General features: G+C 36.5%; 1 protein-coding gene across 1 annotated transcript in view; it reads left to right on the forward strand.

The window, feature by feature from the left end:
- Positions 1 to 18,472, forward strand: part of RNF13 (ring finger protein 13) — a 126,867-nt gene that overhangs the window by 87,566 nt on the left and 20,829 nt on the right. Inside the window, 2 exon segments of the mRNA XM_014588282.2 lie at positions 3,495 to 3,600; positions 6,556 to 6,649. Of these exon segments, the coding sequence (XP_014443768.1) occupies positions 3,495 to 3,600; positions 6,556 to 6,649 (200 nt within the window).

The following is an 18,472-nucleotide window of genomic DNA, read 5'->3' on the forward strand; positions in this document are numbered from 1 at the left end:
CTGGACTCCCACGTAGTCGACCGCGGTTCGTGTCCCGGACCCGGTGGCTTAAAACTCACGCCGGGCACGTGTGCGTGCGTGCCCAAGATCCCGAGAGGAGAATGGAGGAGAAGGGATTGTGGCGTGACCATCCCCCCTGGGGGGTGATTTCTCGCTTTCTGTCTCTATGTCTCTCTCTGTCTGGCGAGCGCACACGCCCTACAGTGAAAATCTCTCCAAAAAAAAAAAAAAATTAGTTGGCTGGATGTTGTTGGGTTTCTTCCTGTATTTTCTATTCTGTTTCATCAGTCTGTGCCTGTTTTTCATTGGTCTGTGCCTGTTTTTGTGCTCGTACCATGTTGTTTGGTTATTAAGGCTTTGTGACATATTTGAAGTCAGATAGTGAGATGCTTCCAGTTTTACTTTTTTTGTGTACTATTGCTTTGGTGATGCAGTGTCTTTTGTGTTTCCAAACAAATTTTGTGGTTCCTTTTTCTATTTCTCTTAAGACTATTGCTGGAATTCTAAGAGGAATTGCCTTGAATTTGTGGGTACTGTGGCTAATACTGACATTTTAATTGTGTTGATTCTTCATTCCATGAACCAGGGATATCTTTCCATTTTGTGTATGTCTTTTTAAATTTCTCTACTCAGTTTTTTTTGTAATTTTTATATTAGAGATCTTTTAATTCTTTGGTTAGATTTTCTAGGTGTTTTATTTCTTCTGACTATTTAAAATGGAATTGATTTTTTCATTTTTGGTTCAGTTCACTCATTGTATATAAATAACAGTGCTACAGGTTTTTTAAATATTGATTTTGTACCCTGCAACTTTACTGAATTTGTTTATTGCCTCTAAGTGTCTTTGAGCGGACTCTTCAGATTTTTCTGTGTATATAATTATATCATTTGCAAATAGGGAGACCATAACTTCTTTCTTTCCAATTTAGATGCCTTTTATTTTATTCTCTTGTCTGGTTGTATAGGCCAAGACTTTCAGTAATATATTGAATAGGAGTGGAGAAACTATGTCTTTCTGCTAGAATGTTCTTGAAATAAAAACCCAGTCTAAGCAGTTGTTTTTTTTTAAGTATATAAATTATTGGGGAGAAATTCCTGGTATTACTTTTTTGATTACTTTTGCTTTTGGTGAAGCTTGATAAAGCTCCTTGGATGTGGATAATAAAGAGTAGCATGAAGATTTGCAAGTAACTTTGGAATGGAAATCATTTGTTTTCGTGTTATTTTTCTTAAGCACTATGGTATCTTGCACATCTCTATATGGAGGAAGCAGTCAACCTGTTTTTATTTCCCTTGATTCTGAGAATTACTCTTTTCCATTGAATCCTTATATTGTGATGTACTTGGCTTTACTACATAAAAAAATCACTCAGTAATGGGTCATAGAGTAGTACTGCTGGCATCATACTATAGTCTAGTAACATAGTGGATCCAGTGACGAGATCAGTCATTACTGAACATTATGTGAACCCCACCTCCCCAGACTGAAGAGTTTTTAAATGCAGGATTTTGATGCCATGTCAAATTTACTCATGGAATGCAAATAGTGTGCTTATTCTGATCACCATTTTAGTTTTTGGGTTTCTGTCAACTTTTTTAGGAGGAATAGCAAAGGAACTAATATAATGGTTAATAACAAGGAAGAATAAGGCATGGGGCATTCTCTGCCCCATGCCCCCACAACATACATGTTGCTATAGTTTTTTTTTTCACATTGGGAAATAGAGAAGATGGGTATTAAAGAGAAAGCTACAACTCTTGAGACTTTCTTGACTGGTTTTTCATGCTGTATTTCACAAGTGAATATAGGGTACAAGGGCCATGCCCATTGTATCTGGTACAACAGGAAAATGTAAAGCAGGTAGAGAGAAAGGAGTATACAAGAGTGGTCATAGGAGGAATTGATGAACAGTAATTGATTGAGGTGGGAGTCTTTGGTGATATGCTACACAAGGAAGGTACTGCCATTGTTTTTTAATGTTGATTTTGTATATAAAATATAACTTTTGTTCAGGTTACTAGATAATCTCTCTGTAGGATTGACTATAGTAAGTATTGGTTGGTTGGTTTTCTTTATGTAGTCTAAGAGTTTCTTTTAATTAGGGAAATTATTTGGAAAAATATGTAAAATAGACTTAAAGATATAAAAAGTATCCTTTAGCTACTGGACATTACATTTTAAAATGAAATATGTGTAATAGATTGATAATGTCTTTTTTTTACTATTTTTTTTTCAATAGAGAACTTTACATTCTTTCGTCTATTAAATATTTCTTCCCTTTGTCCCTCCTACCTTCTACTACCCACTCTTTACCACTCGCTTCCCCATTTACAGTCTCTGATATGTACACTTATCTTCTCTATTATCTTAGGATTTTTTAACTTGTCATTGAGTACAGACATTAGGTACATATCGAGTTGATATACAGTGTGTATCTTTCAAAGTCTGGTTTACTTTTCTCAACATTAAGTCTTCTATATTCTTCTACTTTGAATCAAATGATAGGGTCCCATTGTTTGTTATGACTAATATTCCATTGTATATATGTGCCACAGTTTTTTCAACCCAGTCATCAGTTTTTGACACTTGGATTGATTCCATGTCTTAACTATTGTGAATAATGCTGTAGTAGACATGGATGTGTAAGTGTCTTTCATACTGAGTGTCTTCCTATTCTTTGGGTAAATATCAAGGAGTGGAATTACTGGGTTATTATGGTAGTTGTATTTGTAAGTTTTTAGGAACCCTCCATATTGTTTCCCACAGAGGTTATACTAACTAACATTCCAAACGACAGCATTAAGAGGGTTCCCTTTTCACCACAGCTTTGCCAGCACTTGTTGTTCTTTATTTTTTGATCCTGATCATTTTAACTGGGGTTAGAACAATGAAACTAGACCTGCAGAAAAAATGGAACTGGATCTTTATCTCACCATAGACAAGAATCAACTCAAAATTGATCAAAGATTTAAATGTAAAGCCTCAAACTATGAAACCACTGGTAGAAAACTTAAGGGAAACTCTTGAACACATTGGAGCAGGCGAACATTTCTTAAATAAGACCCCAAACACACAGGCAATAATCCAAAAAATAGACAGGTGGGATGACATCATGTTAAAAAGCTGCTTTACATCAAAGGAAACAGCAATTAGAGTGAAAAGACAACCCTCAGAATGGGAGAAAATATTTGCAAATTATTTCTCAGATAAGGGCTTGATAACCCCTAAGGGAACTCAAGCCTCTCACTCATTAAAAGAAAATCCAATTAAAAAATGGCCAAATAAACTGAATAGACAACTCTCTAAGGAAAACAATTGAATGGGCACAAGATATATGAAAAAATGTTCAAAGTCTCTTGTCATGAGGGAAATGCAAATTAAAACTGTAATGATATACATGTCTTTTTAAAAAGTATTTTTCCTTGTTTTTAATTAACATCATAATATGACAGCTCTTACTTTTTTTTAATGATTCATTTTTGTTTTCTTCTAGGGGCCACATTATTTTGGTTCCGGAGTTTAGTCTTCCTCTGGAATACTACCTAATTCCCTTCCTTATCATAGTGGGTATTTGTCTCATCTTGATAGTCATTTTCATGGTAGGTAAATTAAATTTTAATAATTAAAAAAGTAGTAGATGGGTGTAAAACACATTGTTTTGAGTGACAAAAAACCTTACAGAAAGAGTATTTATTATATGAGTCCATTTATATGAAGTTCTAGTAAAGACAAAAATAATTTGAAGAAGAAATCAGGTGTTTGCCTCTGTGAAGTTAAGCAGGGGTGAAAGATTACTGGAAAATGTATGAGGGACCTTTCTGGGAATGAGAGCCATTGTGTTTGTGAGTGTGTGTGTGTGTATGTGTGTGCGTGCACGTGCACACACGCACACATAAATCCTTTCATTTTTCCATCCTGTTGGGATTTGGGGCACACTTGCACACATACCAGACTTGTTTTACAATCCAACATAACTGGGATTCAAACCTCATTCAGCCATGTGAGATTCAGCTTCCTTAATCTGAAGGAAGGCTATGGGGCTAGCCTCTCTCTCTTTTCTTTTTAAAAAATTGTATTCATTTTACTTCTTGAGAATGAGACACATAGAAACATGCATTCCTGACAGAGTCTCATCTTGCTACAGTCCTCTCTCACCTCCTAGTCTTCCAGCCAGCCACAATCATGAGTGATCACACATGCCTAGTATATTTCAGGTCAACCTAGGATCTTAGCCATAGTCTTCCATGTGGCTCCAGCATCAGAGAACAGTGCCCCACTGCCTGCCTCACTGCCCACACCACTGCAGCTGGGCCACATGTTCTGTGTCTTGATAGAGGTTTGGGTTCCACAAATGTATGACATTCTTCTGAATCCACTGAACTATGTGCTTCAATTTTGTTAATTTCATTATACGTAAACTTTACCTCAAAATAAAACAAAAGAACTGGAAAATACTAAACTCCAAGTAATGATATACATGCTGAAGAATTTGAGGAAACGTACTGATATATCTGCAACTATTTTTACATACATTGTAAAAAGTCAAGTGGAAAAAAGTAAGATGCATTGATAAGTAGATAGAGGGATGGTTAGAAAATGTGATAAAAATTATAGTAAAATGTTAATTCTAGAACCTAGGGGGTGGTTATGTGACTTTTATTTTAAAATTCCTCCAACTCTTTTGTATCGTTGAAAATTTTCATGTTAAGATGTTAAAAAAAAAAAAAAAAGATATGAAGGCCCAAGGTCAAGAGGGATGACCCATTGTTTCTCTAAAACTGGTGGTTACCACAGTATGGTCCCAGGACTCTTAGTAGATCTGTAAGGTCAAAATTATTTTCACAATAATCCTAAAGTATTATTTGCATTTGTCACTCTCATTCTTTTATGGATGTGGAATGAAGGTTTCTAGAGGGCTACATGATGTGCAATATTAGAACATTTGAAGACAGAAGCAGATGTTATTTTTCATGATCTTGCCAATTTTGAGGAATACTGCCCAAGTATTCTGTAGAATCTGTAGAATGTCCTTTCGTCTGTTTTTTTTTTTTTCTTCTTACAAGACAGCGTTACAGATTTTTTTAAAAAAAGAATCGCAGGCCTAGCCCTGGTGGTGTGCACTGCTAAGATGCTGTGTTCTGCACACTGAGACTACATAGAAGGCTCAGCTTTGATTCCTGGTCCAACCTAAAGGTCAGGTGTGGTGGCATGGACCTGTAATCCCAGTGACTCAGGGGAGGCTAAGGCAGGAGGATTAGAATCTTGCCTGGGCAGCATAGTGAGACACTGTAAAAAGGAGCTTATCCTGGTGCCTTGTGCGTGTAGTCCCAGCCGGGAAGCTGAGGCAGGAGGACCATGACACAGTGAAATAAGAATGTCACAGAAGTGAAGTGCCCTTCTCATCAGATGATTTCAGAGTGTACAAGATATCTCCATCATATCACTGATGAGTAAACCTTTATGCCTTGGTTAAATTAGTGCTTGCCAACCTTGTCCTCTGTAAAGTTAGTATTTTTCCCTTTTCTTGTGCTATTTCTTTGAAAGCTAGACACTAAGTATTGGTCACCTTAATCATAGGGAGGGGCAGGCATTAATCTCTACCTCCCAAAGGAGAGCATTTCTACATATATTATTTGAAATGTTTCTGTAAGGAAGATTTTCCTCTTCTTACATTTATATATTTATTCGGTCATTTATTAATATATTAGTATACACTAATGATTATTTATTTTATAATTGTTTTATAATCCAGTACTACATTATTATTGTTGTTTAAATTGTTGAATATTGGCCATCATAAAAAATGTACTCAGATTAGCCCGTGGTGTGGTAGTTAAGGCAGCTGGATCCCACAGAGCCAATTGTGTGGTTCAAGGTCTGGACATGATGGCTTGAAAAATGCCCTGCTTGTGTATGTACATTCCCGGAATCCTTACAAAAGGGACAGAGAGAGGAGAAGGGATTGTAGCGTGATCATTCCCCATGAGGGGTGTGCTTTCTCGCTTTTCCTCTCTCTCTCTCTCCTCCTTCCCTGAAGCAAGCATATGTGCCCACTGGAAAATTTTAAAAAAATAAAATAAGATAGCCAGCTATTTATGCCTCTCTCTCTCTCCCTCTCTCTCTCTCTCTCTCTCACACACACACACACACACACACACACACAATGTGTCTTCTGTGTCTTTCTCTCAGCATAATTATTTTGAGATTAATGCGTGTTTTGAGTATATTGATTATTCCTTTTTATTTCTGAGTTGTGTTTCTAGGTAGGAATGTGCATTTCCCTAATCTGAATTTTTTTTTGTATTTTTGTAAGCAAACAGTTTTATGTTATTTATAATGTCTCTGTCAGCAAATTAAAGATAATCAAGGTCAATGAATAAAAAAAAAAAGGATAACTTATGGGTTACAAATAATTCATGTAATTGTATTAGTGTAGTTAGGATTTAAATAAGTTTGCATTGGTTTGCAGCAGCTATCCAGAAATTTAAAAGTTATTTTAATGATCTCTATTTTCTTGTTTACTTTCTAACTCTTTTTTTCCTACCTGTTTTTAGATAACAAAATTTGTCCAGGACAGACATAGAGCTAGAAGAAACAGACTTCGTAAAGATCAACTTAAGAAGCTCCCTGTACATAAGTTCAAGAAAGGTAAGTGGATATTTTTGCAATAACCATTGTCGTATTTAAGAATACATGGTGACAACTCTAATATTACCTCTTAGTCCCTTCCCTATGCTGCTTAACACTAATAATGAATGAGTAAATGTAGGAGATGATCTTTCGCTCGTACTCAGGTAAAGGCAGGAAAGGGTACATGGTCTGTAGAGAATTAAAAACAGCATTGAAACTTGACCAAGATACTTTTAATTACCACTGATAGTGATACTTTAAGTGATACTTTTATTATGTAACAATAGTTTCAAACAATACCAGTGGATAAAAATGCTTCTTTGCACCAGGATGGTATGCTGCTTCTGACCTTCATTCCACTCTCTTTTCCAAAATAAGCCACTGTATTTTTTGTAATAACTAGTAGTTTTGTAATAAGTTTTGTTACTAATACATTGTAATAACTAATACATTGTATTAGTTTTATAATAGCAAATACACTGGTAGCCATTATATGTCAATGTATTTTACACATTGTCATATTTCATACTCCTATGAAATAGGTACCATTATTATTTTCCTTTTATAGATGAAGAAATAAAGGGTCATAAAAGCTAAGAACTTTATCTGATGACACATAGCCAATATTGACAGAGCTGGAGAGGACTGTGTGTCTAATATTACAGCCAATATAATTGCCTCTGCCTATGCTTTAGTAAGATTTTAGCTCAAGTACATGCTTGTTAAATCCTTCTGGAATAACTTTCCAGATTTTTCAATTTTATATACCAATAAAGTGTACTATGTTTAATTTAGCAGAAAGAGAGCGTGAGAAGTGGAGGGGGAAGACAGAGAAGAAGACAGTGTTGTCAAATTTTTATTTTTCCAAGTGATAAAATATCTTAAAAGCCTACCATTTACAATTAGTGTTATTTTATTAAAAATGAACATTTTTTCCAGGTGGTACTGCAACTAGACCCACATGGGAAAGGTCTAGGGTTTGTGTCCCAGGACCTCTCTATGCACATTAGGCATGCACATGCGTGCCCATGATCCAATCTAGCTGAGACTGGGGTGGGTTGTGGCATGAAGACCTTGTTGAGGATGCTCATTTCTTTCTCTCTCTGTCTCTCTCCTTATCCCTCAGAAGAAATTAGTAAAATTAAATTAAAACATATACACACACAGAAAATTTAGCAGTTAAAGAAATAGGGAAAAAACAAATAAATAAATAGACAAGGACATTTATAAAAATATACCATACTGTTCTTACACAGTGTGGGACAGATGAAATTTATTTATAGACAAGACTAGTTTGAAGACTAGCTTTAGGAATTATTTTATTAGGTTTCATTTTGTGTGTTTATTTTTGTATTTCCTAAACCAAGAAAAAAGAAATTGTTAAAAAAATAATATTCATATTACTATGGATCCACAGTCTTGTCAACATTTTTTATTTTCTGTTTTGTTTTAATAATAGTTATATTACAGATAAAAAAATTGTACCTTATTATGGTTTTATTTGCATGTCCCTAAGGACTAATGAGGTTGAGCATCTTTTCATATACTTATTGACCATTTCTGTACTTCCTTTGGAGAAATACTATTCCTGACCTTTGACCATTTTAAAAATTAGTTTGGTTGCCATTTTGTTTTACAGTGTAGAATTCATGTATTCCAGATATTAAATCCTTAATAACTATATGGTTTGCAATTTTTTTTTTGTATTCTGTCAGTTGTCCTACTTTCTTAATACTATCCTTTTATGTATGAGGTTTTAATTTTGAAGTCCAATTTATCTATCTTTTCTTTTTGTTGCTTGTGCTTTTAGTGCCATACTTAAAAATACATTGCCAATTCCAAGGCCATGAAGATTTACTACTATTTCTTTTTTTTTATTTTTCTGAGAGGTTTATGGTTTTGGTTCATATTTAGGTCTTTGATCAATTTAGAGTTAGCTTTTTATAGATTGTGAAGTAGGGATCTAACTTTACTTTTTGTATGTGGAAATCCATTCATCCTAATATCATTTTTTGAAGAGACTCTTTTCTCTCTGAAGGGTTTTGGCACCCTTGTCAAAAATAAATGGGCCATAGATGTAAGGTTTATTTCTGGACTCTCAAGTCTGTTCTCTTGATTTATATGATTATCCTTAGGCTATATTACACTGTTTTGGTTTTGTTTTTAGAGGTTTTTGCCTTAGGGTATGTGTGCTTGCCAGAGAGAGAGAGCAGAGACAGCAAGAGGGAAAGCGAGAAATCACCCTCTACGGGGGGATGGCCATGCTGCATTTCCTTCTCTCCCATTCTCTTCATTCTCCTCCTGAGATCTTGGGCATGTATGTACATGCACCCAGTGTAAGTTCAAGCTGCCGGATCGGGGACTCAAGCCACGGTCAGCCATGTGGGAGTCCAGTGATGTAACCACTATGCCATCTGCTGGCCCCTCCTATTGCAATGTTTTGGTGACTCTACTTTTGTACAGTAGTTTTGAAATTGAAAATAGTGAGTCCTCCAAATTTTTTCTTATTCAATACTATTTTGACTATCAGGGCCCCTTGCTGTTCCATACTAATGTAAGAATCAACTTTTCCATTCTGGGAAAAAAAAAATCTTTTTTTTTTGATAGGGATTATGTTAAATTTGTAATAGACTGCTTTCAGTAACATTGGCATCTTAACATAGTAAGTCTCTTAATCCATGAACATTGGATGCTTTTTTATTTATTTAGATCTTTCATTTCTCTCAGCCATGTCACATAGTTTTCAGTGTATCATTTTGCCTCCTTTCTTAGATTTATTTCTAGGTATTTTATTCCAAGCTTTAGATTCTATTGTAAATGGAATTGCTTTCTTAATTTTCTTTTTGGATTATTCATTGCTGGCATATAGAAACACAGTTGGTTTTGTATTTATCTTGTAACCTGCAACATTGATGAATTTGTCTGTTTTGGTAGTTTTTTTGTGGATTCTTTGAAATTGAATCTGTAGATCAAGTTGGGAATCTCAGTCATGTTGTTTAACTTTTTATATAGGGATTCAATTTGTTCAATCTTTTTTAAGGCTTTATCATTCATGTTTGTGAGTAATATTAGTTCATTGTTTTCCATTCTTATAATGTCTGCCTAGCTGTTGGTAATACTGGCTTCACAGAATTAGTTAGGAAGTATTCCCTCAGGGCTGGCAGGTGGCTTGGTGGTTAAGGATGCTGGACTCCCATGTGGCTGACTATGGTTCGAGTCCTGGACCTGGCAGCTTCCTCTCTCTCTCTCTCTCCCTCTCTGGTCAAATTGAAACAAATAAGTAAACAAATAAATAAAGTTAAATAAAATAATTTTTTAAAAAAGAAAGTATTCCCTCTGAGCCCATTTTCTGGAAGAGATTATGGAGAATTAGTATCACTTTTTCTGTAAGTAGTTTGTAGAATTCACTAGTGAACCCATCTGGGCTTGGTACTTTCTGTTTGGAAAAGTTATTAATTATTGATTCAAGTTCTTTAATAGAACTAGGCCTACTCAGATTGTATATTTTTCCTTGTGTGACTTCTGGCAGATTGTAGGTAAGAATTGATCCATTTTATCTGTGTTATTAATTTTTTGGCATAGAGTTGCTCACAGTATTTCTTTTTTTTTTTTGAGAGATTTTCACTGTAGGGCGCGTGCGCTCGCCAGACAGACAGAGAGAGACATAGAGACAGAAAGCGAGAAATCACCCCCCAGGGGGGATGGTCACGCCGCAATCCCTTCTCCTCCATTCTCCTCTCAGGATCTTGGGCACGCACGCACACGCGCCCGGCGTGAGTTTTAAGCCACCGGGTCCGGGACACGAACCACGGTCGACTACGTGGGAGTCCAGCGACATAGCCATTACGCTAACTGCTGGTTCCCCTCACAGTATTTCTTAATGTTGTTTTAAGTAGGATAATAGTGGTGGTCTCATTTTAATTTATGATACTAATACGTGTGTCTTCTCTTTTTCCTAGTTAGCCTGTCTAAAAGTTTACTGATTATATCGATGCTTTCAAAGAACCAGTTTTTGGTTTCACTGATTTTCTCTATTGATTCCTATTTTTAATTGTATTACTTACTGCTCTGATTTTTGTTTCCTTTATCTTTGGATTTAATTTGCTCTTTTTCCAATTTTTTTTTTAGTTTTTGCTATAGTGCATGTGTGCACACCAGACAGAAACGTGAGGGGTGAGAAATTAACCCTGGTGAAAGGGTGGCCACATTGTAGTTCCTTCTCTAATCTTCTCTTGGGATTTTGGGCAGTGTGATTTTTCAAGCCACTGAATTCGGGACTCAAGCCATGCTGTCAGCCATGTGGGTTCTAGCACTTTCATCTCCATGCCACCTACTCACCTTTTCTACTAGTTTCTAAAAGTTAAAGTTTAGATTATTGATTTAAAGTCTTTTTTTTAAGTTTACTTTTGTTGTTGTCATTGTTTTTCATAAGTATAGTAGACAGAGAGAGATGGAGACAGAGAGAGAAAGAGGCTCCCTCAACAGGGTTTTTACATTGCAATCCTACCCCAGCCTCAGCAAGCCTGGCTTACAACACATGTAAACCCATGTGGCCTCCTCATTGCAGAGTGTTGCATTACTGCTACACCACCATGACTGGCATTTCTGTTTTTTAAATGTACATCCAATGCCTTAAATTTCTCTCTAAGGACTCCTTTCATTACATCTCAAATCTTGTTACATTTGCATTTGTGTTTTCATTTAGCTCAAAATATTTAAAATTTCTTTTGAGATTCTATTGACCCATTTATTATTCAGAAGTATATTTATTGACCTCCCAAGTATTTGAGGGATTTTGCAACTATCTTTATTGATTTTTAATTTAATTTTATTGTAGTCTGATAGCTATACTTATTTCTATTTCTTTAAATTTCTTAGTGTTTTTTAAGCTCTAGAATGTAGGTCTCTATTAGTGAATGTTCATTTTGAGCTTGAGAATTTGTTCTGTTGCTTGTTGGATGAAGTGGTCTGTATGTCAATTACTATCTAGTTGATAATGGTGCTATTGAGTATAACCATTGTCTTTACTGACTTTCGCTTCTTGGATCTGTCCTTGTCAGATAGTGTGTCGTTGAAATTTCCACCTGTAACAACAAATTTATCTATTTCTCCTTGCAGTTTTGTCAGTTTTGTTTTCTTTCTTTCTTTCTTTCTTTCTTTTTTTTTTTTTTTTAAGTTTTGCTATAGGACACATGTGCTTGCTGGAGAGAAAGAGAGAGATCGGGGGAGAAAGAGAGATGAGGCAAGAAATCACTCCCCAAGGGGGAATGGCCATACTGCAGTCCTTTCTCCTCCCTTCTCAAGATCTTGGTCATGCACACACGTTTTTCAACCTGCTGGGTCTGGGACTTGAACCATGCAGTTGGCCTTGTGGGATCCAGCTGACTTCACCATGTCATCATGGCTAGTTCTTTTTCTTAAAAGAATTATTTATTCATTTTTAAAATTTATTCATCCATTTATTTTAATTTGACCAGAGACGGACAGAGGGAAAGGGAGAAAGCAAGCCACCAGGTCCAGGACTTGAACCATGGTCAGCCATGTGGGAGTATCCAGCACGTTAAGCACTATGCCACGTGCTGGCCCCAAGTTTTCACTTAGATATTTTGACATTCTGTTACTAGGTGCATACACATTAAAGGTTGTTGCATCTTCTTGGATAATGACCCCTTCATCATTATGTTATGTCTCTCCTAATTCTTGATGCTTTTTTTTTTTGTCTGAAATTAATGTAGTTTAAAAATTACTGTTAGCATGATATCTTTGTCCATCCCTTTAATTTTACATTGTGTCTTTATATTTAAAATGTGTTTCTTTTAAACAACATATGGTTGACTCTTATTTTTTGATTCACTCTGACAATATGTCTTTTTTCATTTAAACTTGCTAGATAGCACTTGTGCTAACTGGAGAAATGCAGAGATGGGGAAGGGGAGTGTGAAAGCAACCTCTATTGGGGGTGACCATGCCATAATCCTTTCTCTTCCATTTCTCTTTCTGGGATTTGGGCATGAATGCACATGTGTCTAGTTTTGTGGGGTTTTTATTGTTTTTGTTGTTTTAATCCACCAAGTTGTCTGGTTTGGGACTTGAACTGCACAGTCAGGCACATGGGAGCCAGTCACCTTAACCATCACACCACTGGCCAGTCCATGTCTCTTTCATTTCTAATATTAGTTATGTGAATCTTCTATTTTTCTCAGTGTAATTAAGAACTTGTTAATTTTTTTTAAGCAACTTGATTTTATTGCCTTTTTCCTATTGCTTTTCTGTTTCATTTGCCTCCGCTTTAATCTCTATCATTTCCTTTATTTTTATAGCTTTGGGTTTAGTTTGTTCTTTACTCATTTATGGGTAAGTAGGTTGTGATTTGACATTTTTCTTTTAATATTACTATAAGTGCTTACCAGTATAAACTTTTCTTTTTGTACTATTTTCACTCTATATGTTTGGGTATGTTTTTTCATTTTCATTTGTCTGCAGGTATTTTCTAAATACTCCTGATTTCTTCTTTGACTCTTCTATTTTAGACTATGTTGTTAATTTCTGCATATCTGTGGTTTTTCCTGTTTTTACCTCTGCTATTGATTTAAAGTTTTATTCTACTGTAGTCAGATAATATACTTCCATGGCTTTAATTGTCTTAAATTTGTTGAGACATGTTTGTGGCCTAACATGTAGTCTGTTTTGGAGACCATGCCACGTGTACTTGAGAAGAATGTGTTCCATGATCATTGGGTGGAGCATTCTGTATAGTTAGGTCTGGTTGGTCGACAGTATTGTTCAAGTTCTCTCTTTATGGATTTTCTCTCTGGTTGGTCTATTCTTTCTGAAAGGGGATATTGAAGTCTCCTACTATTGCATTGCTGCCTGTTTTTCCCTTTAGTTCTGACAATGTGTGCTTTATTTCGATGTTCTAATGTTAGGCGCATATGCATTTATGATTGTTATATCTTCCTGATGAGTTAATCACTTTATCATTACATAATGTCCTTCGTAGGCTACTTTGAAAGTTTTTATCTTAAAGTATATTTTATCCATATGGTTTTGTGTTTCTATTTATCATCTTTTCATCTCAACTGTAGGACTTTTTTAATCATTTCTTACTAGGCAATTATAGTGGTGATGAACTTTCTCAGTGTTTATCTGAGAAAGTATTACTTTTTTTTTTTGTATTTTTTTAAGTAAACTTCCATTTTCCATGATTTTTATTTTCTTTTTGCCAAAGAGTGATTGTCCTTGCCAGAGAGAGACAGAGGGAGTGGGAGATAGTACCCCACAGTTGGGCATGGTCATACTGCAGTCCCTTCTTCTCCATGTCTCTATGCTCTCAAGATTTGGAGCACACATGCACGTGTGCCTAGTTAATCTTTTTGAAGAATTATTTATTTAGTTAGTTCCTTTATTTATTTATTTATTTATTTATTTATTAGCAGAGACAGAAGGAAATGGACTGCAGCTGGCCGTGTGGGAATCCAATGCCTTTAACCACCATGCCACCTGCTGACCCTCTCCCAGTATGTTTTTCAAGCAGTCAGGACTGAGATTTGAACCTCATGGCTGGCCATGTGGGATCTGGCTCCCCTAACTACCAGGCCACGGGGCTAGCTCTTAATTTGTCTTTGAAGGATGGCTTTGCAGATATAGTATTTATGATTGGCAGTATTTTTCTATTGGTACCTTGAATACAAGGTATTATTCCTTTATAGCCTATAAGGTTTCTGATGACAATTCTGCTGATAATGACAAATCTGCTGACTACCTAATAGGAACTCCTTTATATGTGATTAGTTGCTTTTCTTTAGCTGCCGTTAAGATATATCACTTACTGAAAGTTTATTTATTTATTGAGACATACGCACACGTATACATACACATAGAGACAAGTATCCTTAACAGGGCCTCATGTCACAATCCAGCCTTCCCAGCCAGTGAGAATCACAGGCACAAGCATGTGTGTGCCCAGCATGCACAAGTTGACCTGGAAACTGAACACTGATCTGCCATAAATGGTTTTTAGCATTGTAGAGCTACATGCTACTAGTGTACCACCATGTTTATATGCATTTTTGACAGTTTAATTATGATGTATTTTTTGTAAGTCTGTTTTTATTTACTCTGGCTGGAGTTCTTTGAAACTCTTTTTTTTTTTTTTTTTGAGAGAGATTTGTGGGATAGGTTGCGTGCATGTGCCAGAGAGACAGAGACACAGAGTGAGAAATTACCCCCAGGAGACTGGCCACACAGCAGTCTTTTCTCCATTCTCTTCTCAGGATTATGGGCACGCATGCACACATGCCCAGTATGAGTCTTAAGCCACTAGGTCTGGGATTCAAACTGTGGTCGACTGCGTGTGAGTCCAGCGACATAACCATTATGCCACCTCCTGGTCCTAAAATTCTTGAATTTGTATGTCCATTTCTTTCTTTAGATTTGGGAAATTTTCAAACTTTTTTTTCCAAATAGGTTCTTTGCCCCATACTTTATTCTTCAGATACTTCAATGACACATAGATTTTTCTGTATGATTAATGTCCCATCAGTCCTTCAGGTTCTCTTAATTTTCCTTGTTTCTTTTTTTTTTTTTTTCATTTCTCTGTCTTAGTAATTTCAAAAGTTCTATTTTCAAATTCACATGTTCTTTTTATACTTCTTAGTCATGTCTGTGAATTTTTCAGTTTAGTTACTATATTCTTCAGTTCCAGAATATGTTTGATTTTTCTTCATGGTTTCTCTTTGTCGACATCCTCATTGGTGTAATGCATCCTTTTCATGATTTCATTTAGTTGTCTGTGTATTTTGAGTTCTTTATCTCGTAAGTCATACATATGTCTCCATTTCTTTGGGTTCAGTTTAAAAGTATTCTTATTACCATAAGATAATTGTACATAGTTGTTAGGTACAATATGACTTTACAGTACAAGAATACAATGTGTAATTTGTTTAGGGTAATTAGCATATCCACCATTCTTAACTTTTTGTCATTTACTTGTGTTGTTCCCTATTTCCTTGTAAACCTTTTTTTATTCCTTGTGTGTGTATTGGGCTTTTGGCATTTGAAGTGTCATCCAACTGTCTTAGACTTTATGGCCTGGTTCCATACAAAGAGGACTTTTTCCAGTCAGCTCAGCCATAGATTCTGAATACCTCTCAAACCTTTTCTGGATAATCATCCTCCTTGTGTTCTGGTGTAACCTCCTATTTGAAGAGGTTTGCCGAATTTTACTCAGTTGCTGGCCTTCGTCTCTGTCTGATACTTTATTCTCTCTTGTGCTGTAGTAAAGGTGGAGAGTTCATAAGAAAAGCTTATTTACAACTGGGAACTGAGATGTTCGGTACCACTCTCTGGCGCCACCTTCTGCAACCACCTGTGCCTGATAGATGCTCTGCATTCCTGAGAAATGACGTGCACCCCCATCTGGACCAAAGCTTACAGACTTTATCCTTACTCTCCCCCCAATGATTGAGACCATTAAAAGAAGACCCTCTCCACCAAAGTTGTGAACCTGCAAACTTGCTCAGGTCTTGCCCAGGCATTCACACCCATGCTCTGAGCTCTAATAAAGTTAACTTCTGCTCATGGTTATGTTTCTGTCTCTTAATAAATTCTTTTACCACCCATGCAATCGGCCACACTGCCCATGGTACCAGAGCTTCACCTAGTGTCTGTCTGTGGTACTGCATATCTGGTTCAGGGTTGTTTTCTGAGCCCCTGAATGTGGTGCCCAGTTTGACAGTACTCATGCAGGTTAGGCAGTTATGATCCCTTGGGAAGCCTCTCTAAAATTTAGAACATTAGGTTCTGGTGGGAGGGACTGGAGTCACACATTTTCTTACCATGCTTTGATGTGGTTAATTTTGGTAGCCAGGGATGCAGGAACCTTTTAATTAGCTTCTGGATTTCTCACAGAGGCATTTTGCCTGTTTGTTATTGAATCCATGTTTCTATGGGGAAAGGAAGGAGTTCCTATTCTGAATTGCTGACTGCACTCCTCTCCTTCAGCTTTTGAAGGGTAATTAATTTTAAGGGAATAGAATTATAGGTTGATTTTTTTTTTCTTTCAGCACTTTAAATATTTCACTCTACTCTTGGCTTATGTGGTATCAGAGGAGAAGTTGGATATAATTCTTACTTTTGCTCTTTTATAGGTAAAGTTTTTTTTTTCCCTCTTTGGCTTCTTGTATTGTTTTTTCTTCTATGAAAGATGATGAGGTGGGGGAGAGTGAAAGAGAAACAGACACACAGAAAGCTGGGACTAGCTGGGATTACACGTATGTACTGTTGCACCTGCCATGTTCAAGCTGCTTTGGGAACAGGCCTGCCTCACATGTGGCCTCCAGCCTCCCAACAATGGGACTGGCTATGCACCACAGCAACTGGGCCTGTCCAGCTTCTTTCAAGATTTTTTTGTATTTCTTTATCTTTGATTTTCTTCGGTCTGAATGTGATATGACTAAGTATAGGTTTTGTTTTGTTTGTGGGCTTTTTTTTGACGGGGGGCATCTATTCTACTTGATGTTCTCTGAACTTCCTGGATCATCTGGTTTGCTGTCTGAAATTAATTTGGAGAAAGTCCTAGTCATTAATTGCTTCATATATTACTTCTGTTCCCTTCTGATTCTACTGGTATTCCCATTATGCAACACCTTTTGAGTGTTCCACATTCTTGAATATTCTTTTTTTTTTTTCACTCCTTCCCAGTCCTTTTTTCTTCACTTTTTAGATTTGAGAGGCTCTGTTCTCCAACTCAGAGTCTTTTCCTGAACTCTGTCCACTCTACTAATGGGCCAATCACAGACATTCTTCATCTCTGTTAGTGTTTTGATCACTAGCATCTTTTTAATTCTTTCTTATAATTTCCATATCTCTGCTTACACTATCTATCTGTTCCTGCATGTTGCCTACTTTTTCCATTAGAGCTTTTAGAATATTCATCACATTTTTTTAAATTCCTGGTCTGATAAATCTAACGTTCTTGCCGTATCTGAGAGTACCTGTTCAAACTATGCTTTTGCCTTTTAGTATGCTTTCTAATTTTTTGCTGAAAGCCAGACTTGATGTACTAGGTAAAAAGAGGACAGTTCTGTGGTTTGAATGTGTTTCCCAGAAATTCATCTGTTGAAATTTGGTAAGCTATTGTCATGACGTTGAGAGGGTAGAGACCTGGAAACATGATCTAAGTGTCAAAGGACAGACCTTCAGGAGGTCCTTGGGATAGGATGAGGCCCCGTGTGTGACTCCTGGTACCCTTTATAAGAGCAGACACACACGCTGTGTTCTTGTTTCATCTCACCGTGTGATACCCTGTGCTACTTGTGACCCCGCAGAAGATCCCCACTGACAAGACCCTTACCAAATGTGTCCGCTTGACTATAAACCTTCAAAACTCTGAGCTAAATAAGCCTCTTTTTTTTTATTTTTTTTATTTTTTATTTTTTTTTATAAATACTGAGTGTGATATTCAGTTGTTAGCAGCAGAAGAGCAGGCTAAGCCGTGGGGTCAGTGATGGTAGTTTTTTGTGGGGTTTCACAGTGTCTCTCATCTTTTTCCCCACCTTAGGTAGGACCAGATGACTGGAGGGCACTGAAGTTGGGTATCTCTTTTCCCTCACAGAAGTCTAGAGCTGAATATATCTGAACATACCATATTTTTTCCCTTCCCACAGGTCAGTTAGAATTTTATTTATTTTTTAGGAATTATTTTCTTTAACTTTATTATTATTTTCCAGTTTGATCAGACAGACAGACAAGAGAGAAGGGGAGTGAGAAAGCAAGGCACCAGGTCCAGGACTTGAACCATGGTCAGTCATGTGGGAGTCCAGTGCCCTTAACCACCATGCT

This window comes from Tupaia chinensis, unplaced genomic scaffold (genome assembly GCF_000334495.1).
Source record: "Tupaia chinensis unplaced genomic scaffold, TupChi_1.0 Scaffold000272_1, whole genome shotgun sequence".
In the NCBI taxonomy this organism is placed as follows: Eukaryota; Metazoa; Chordata; class Mammalia; order Scandentia; family Tupaiidae; genus Tupaia; species Tupaia belangeri.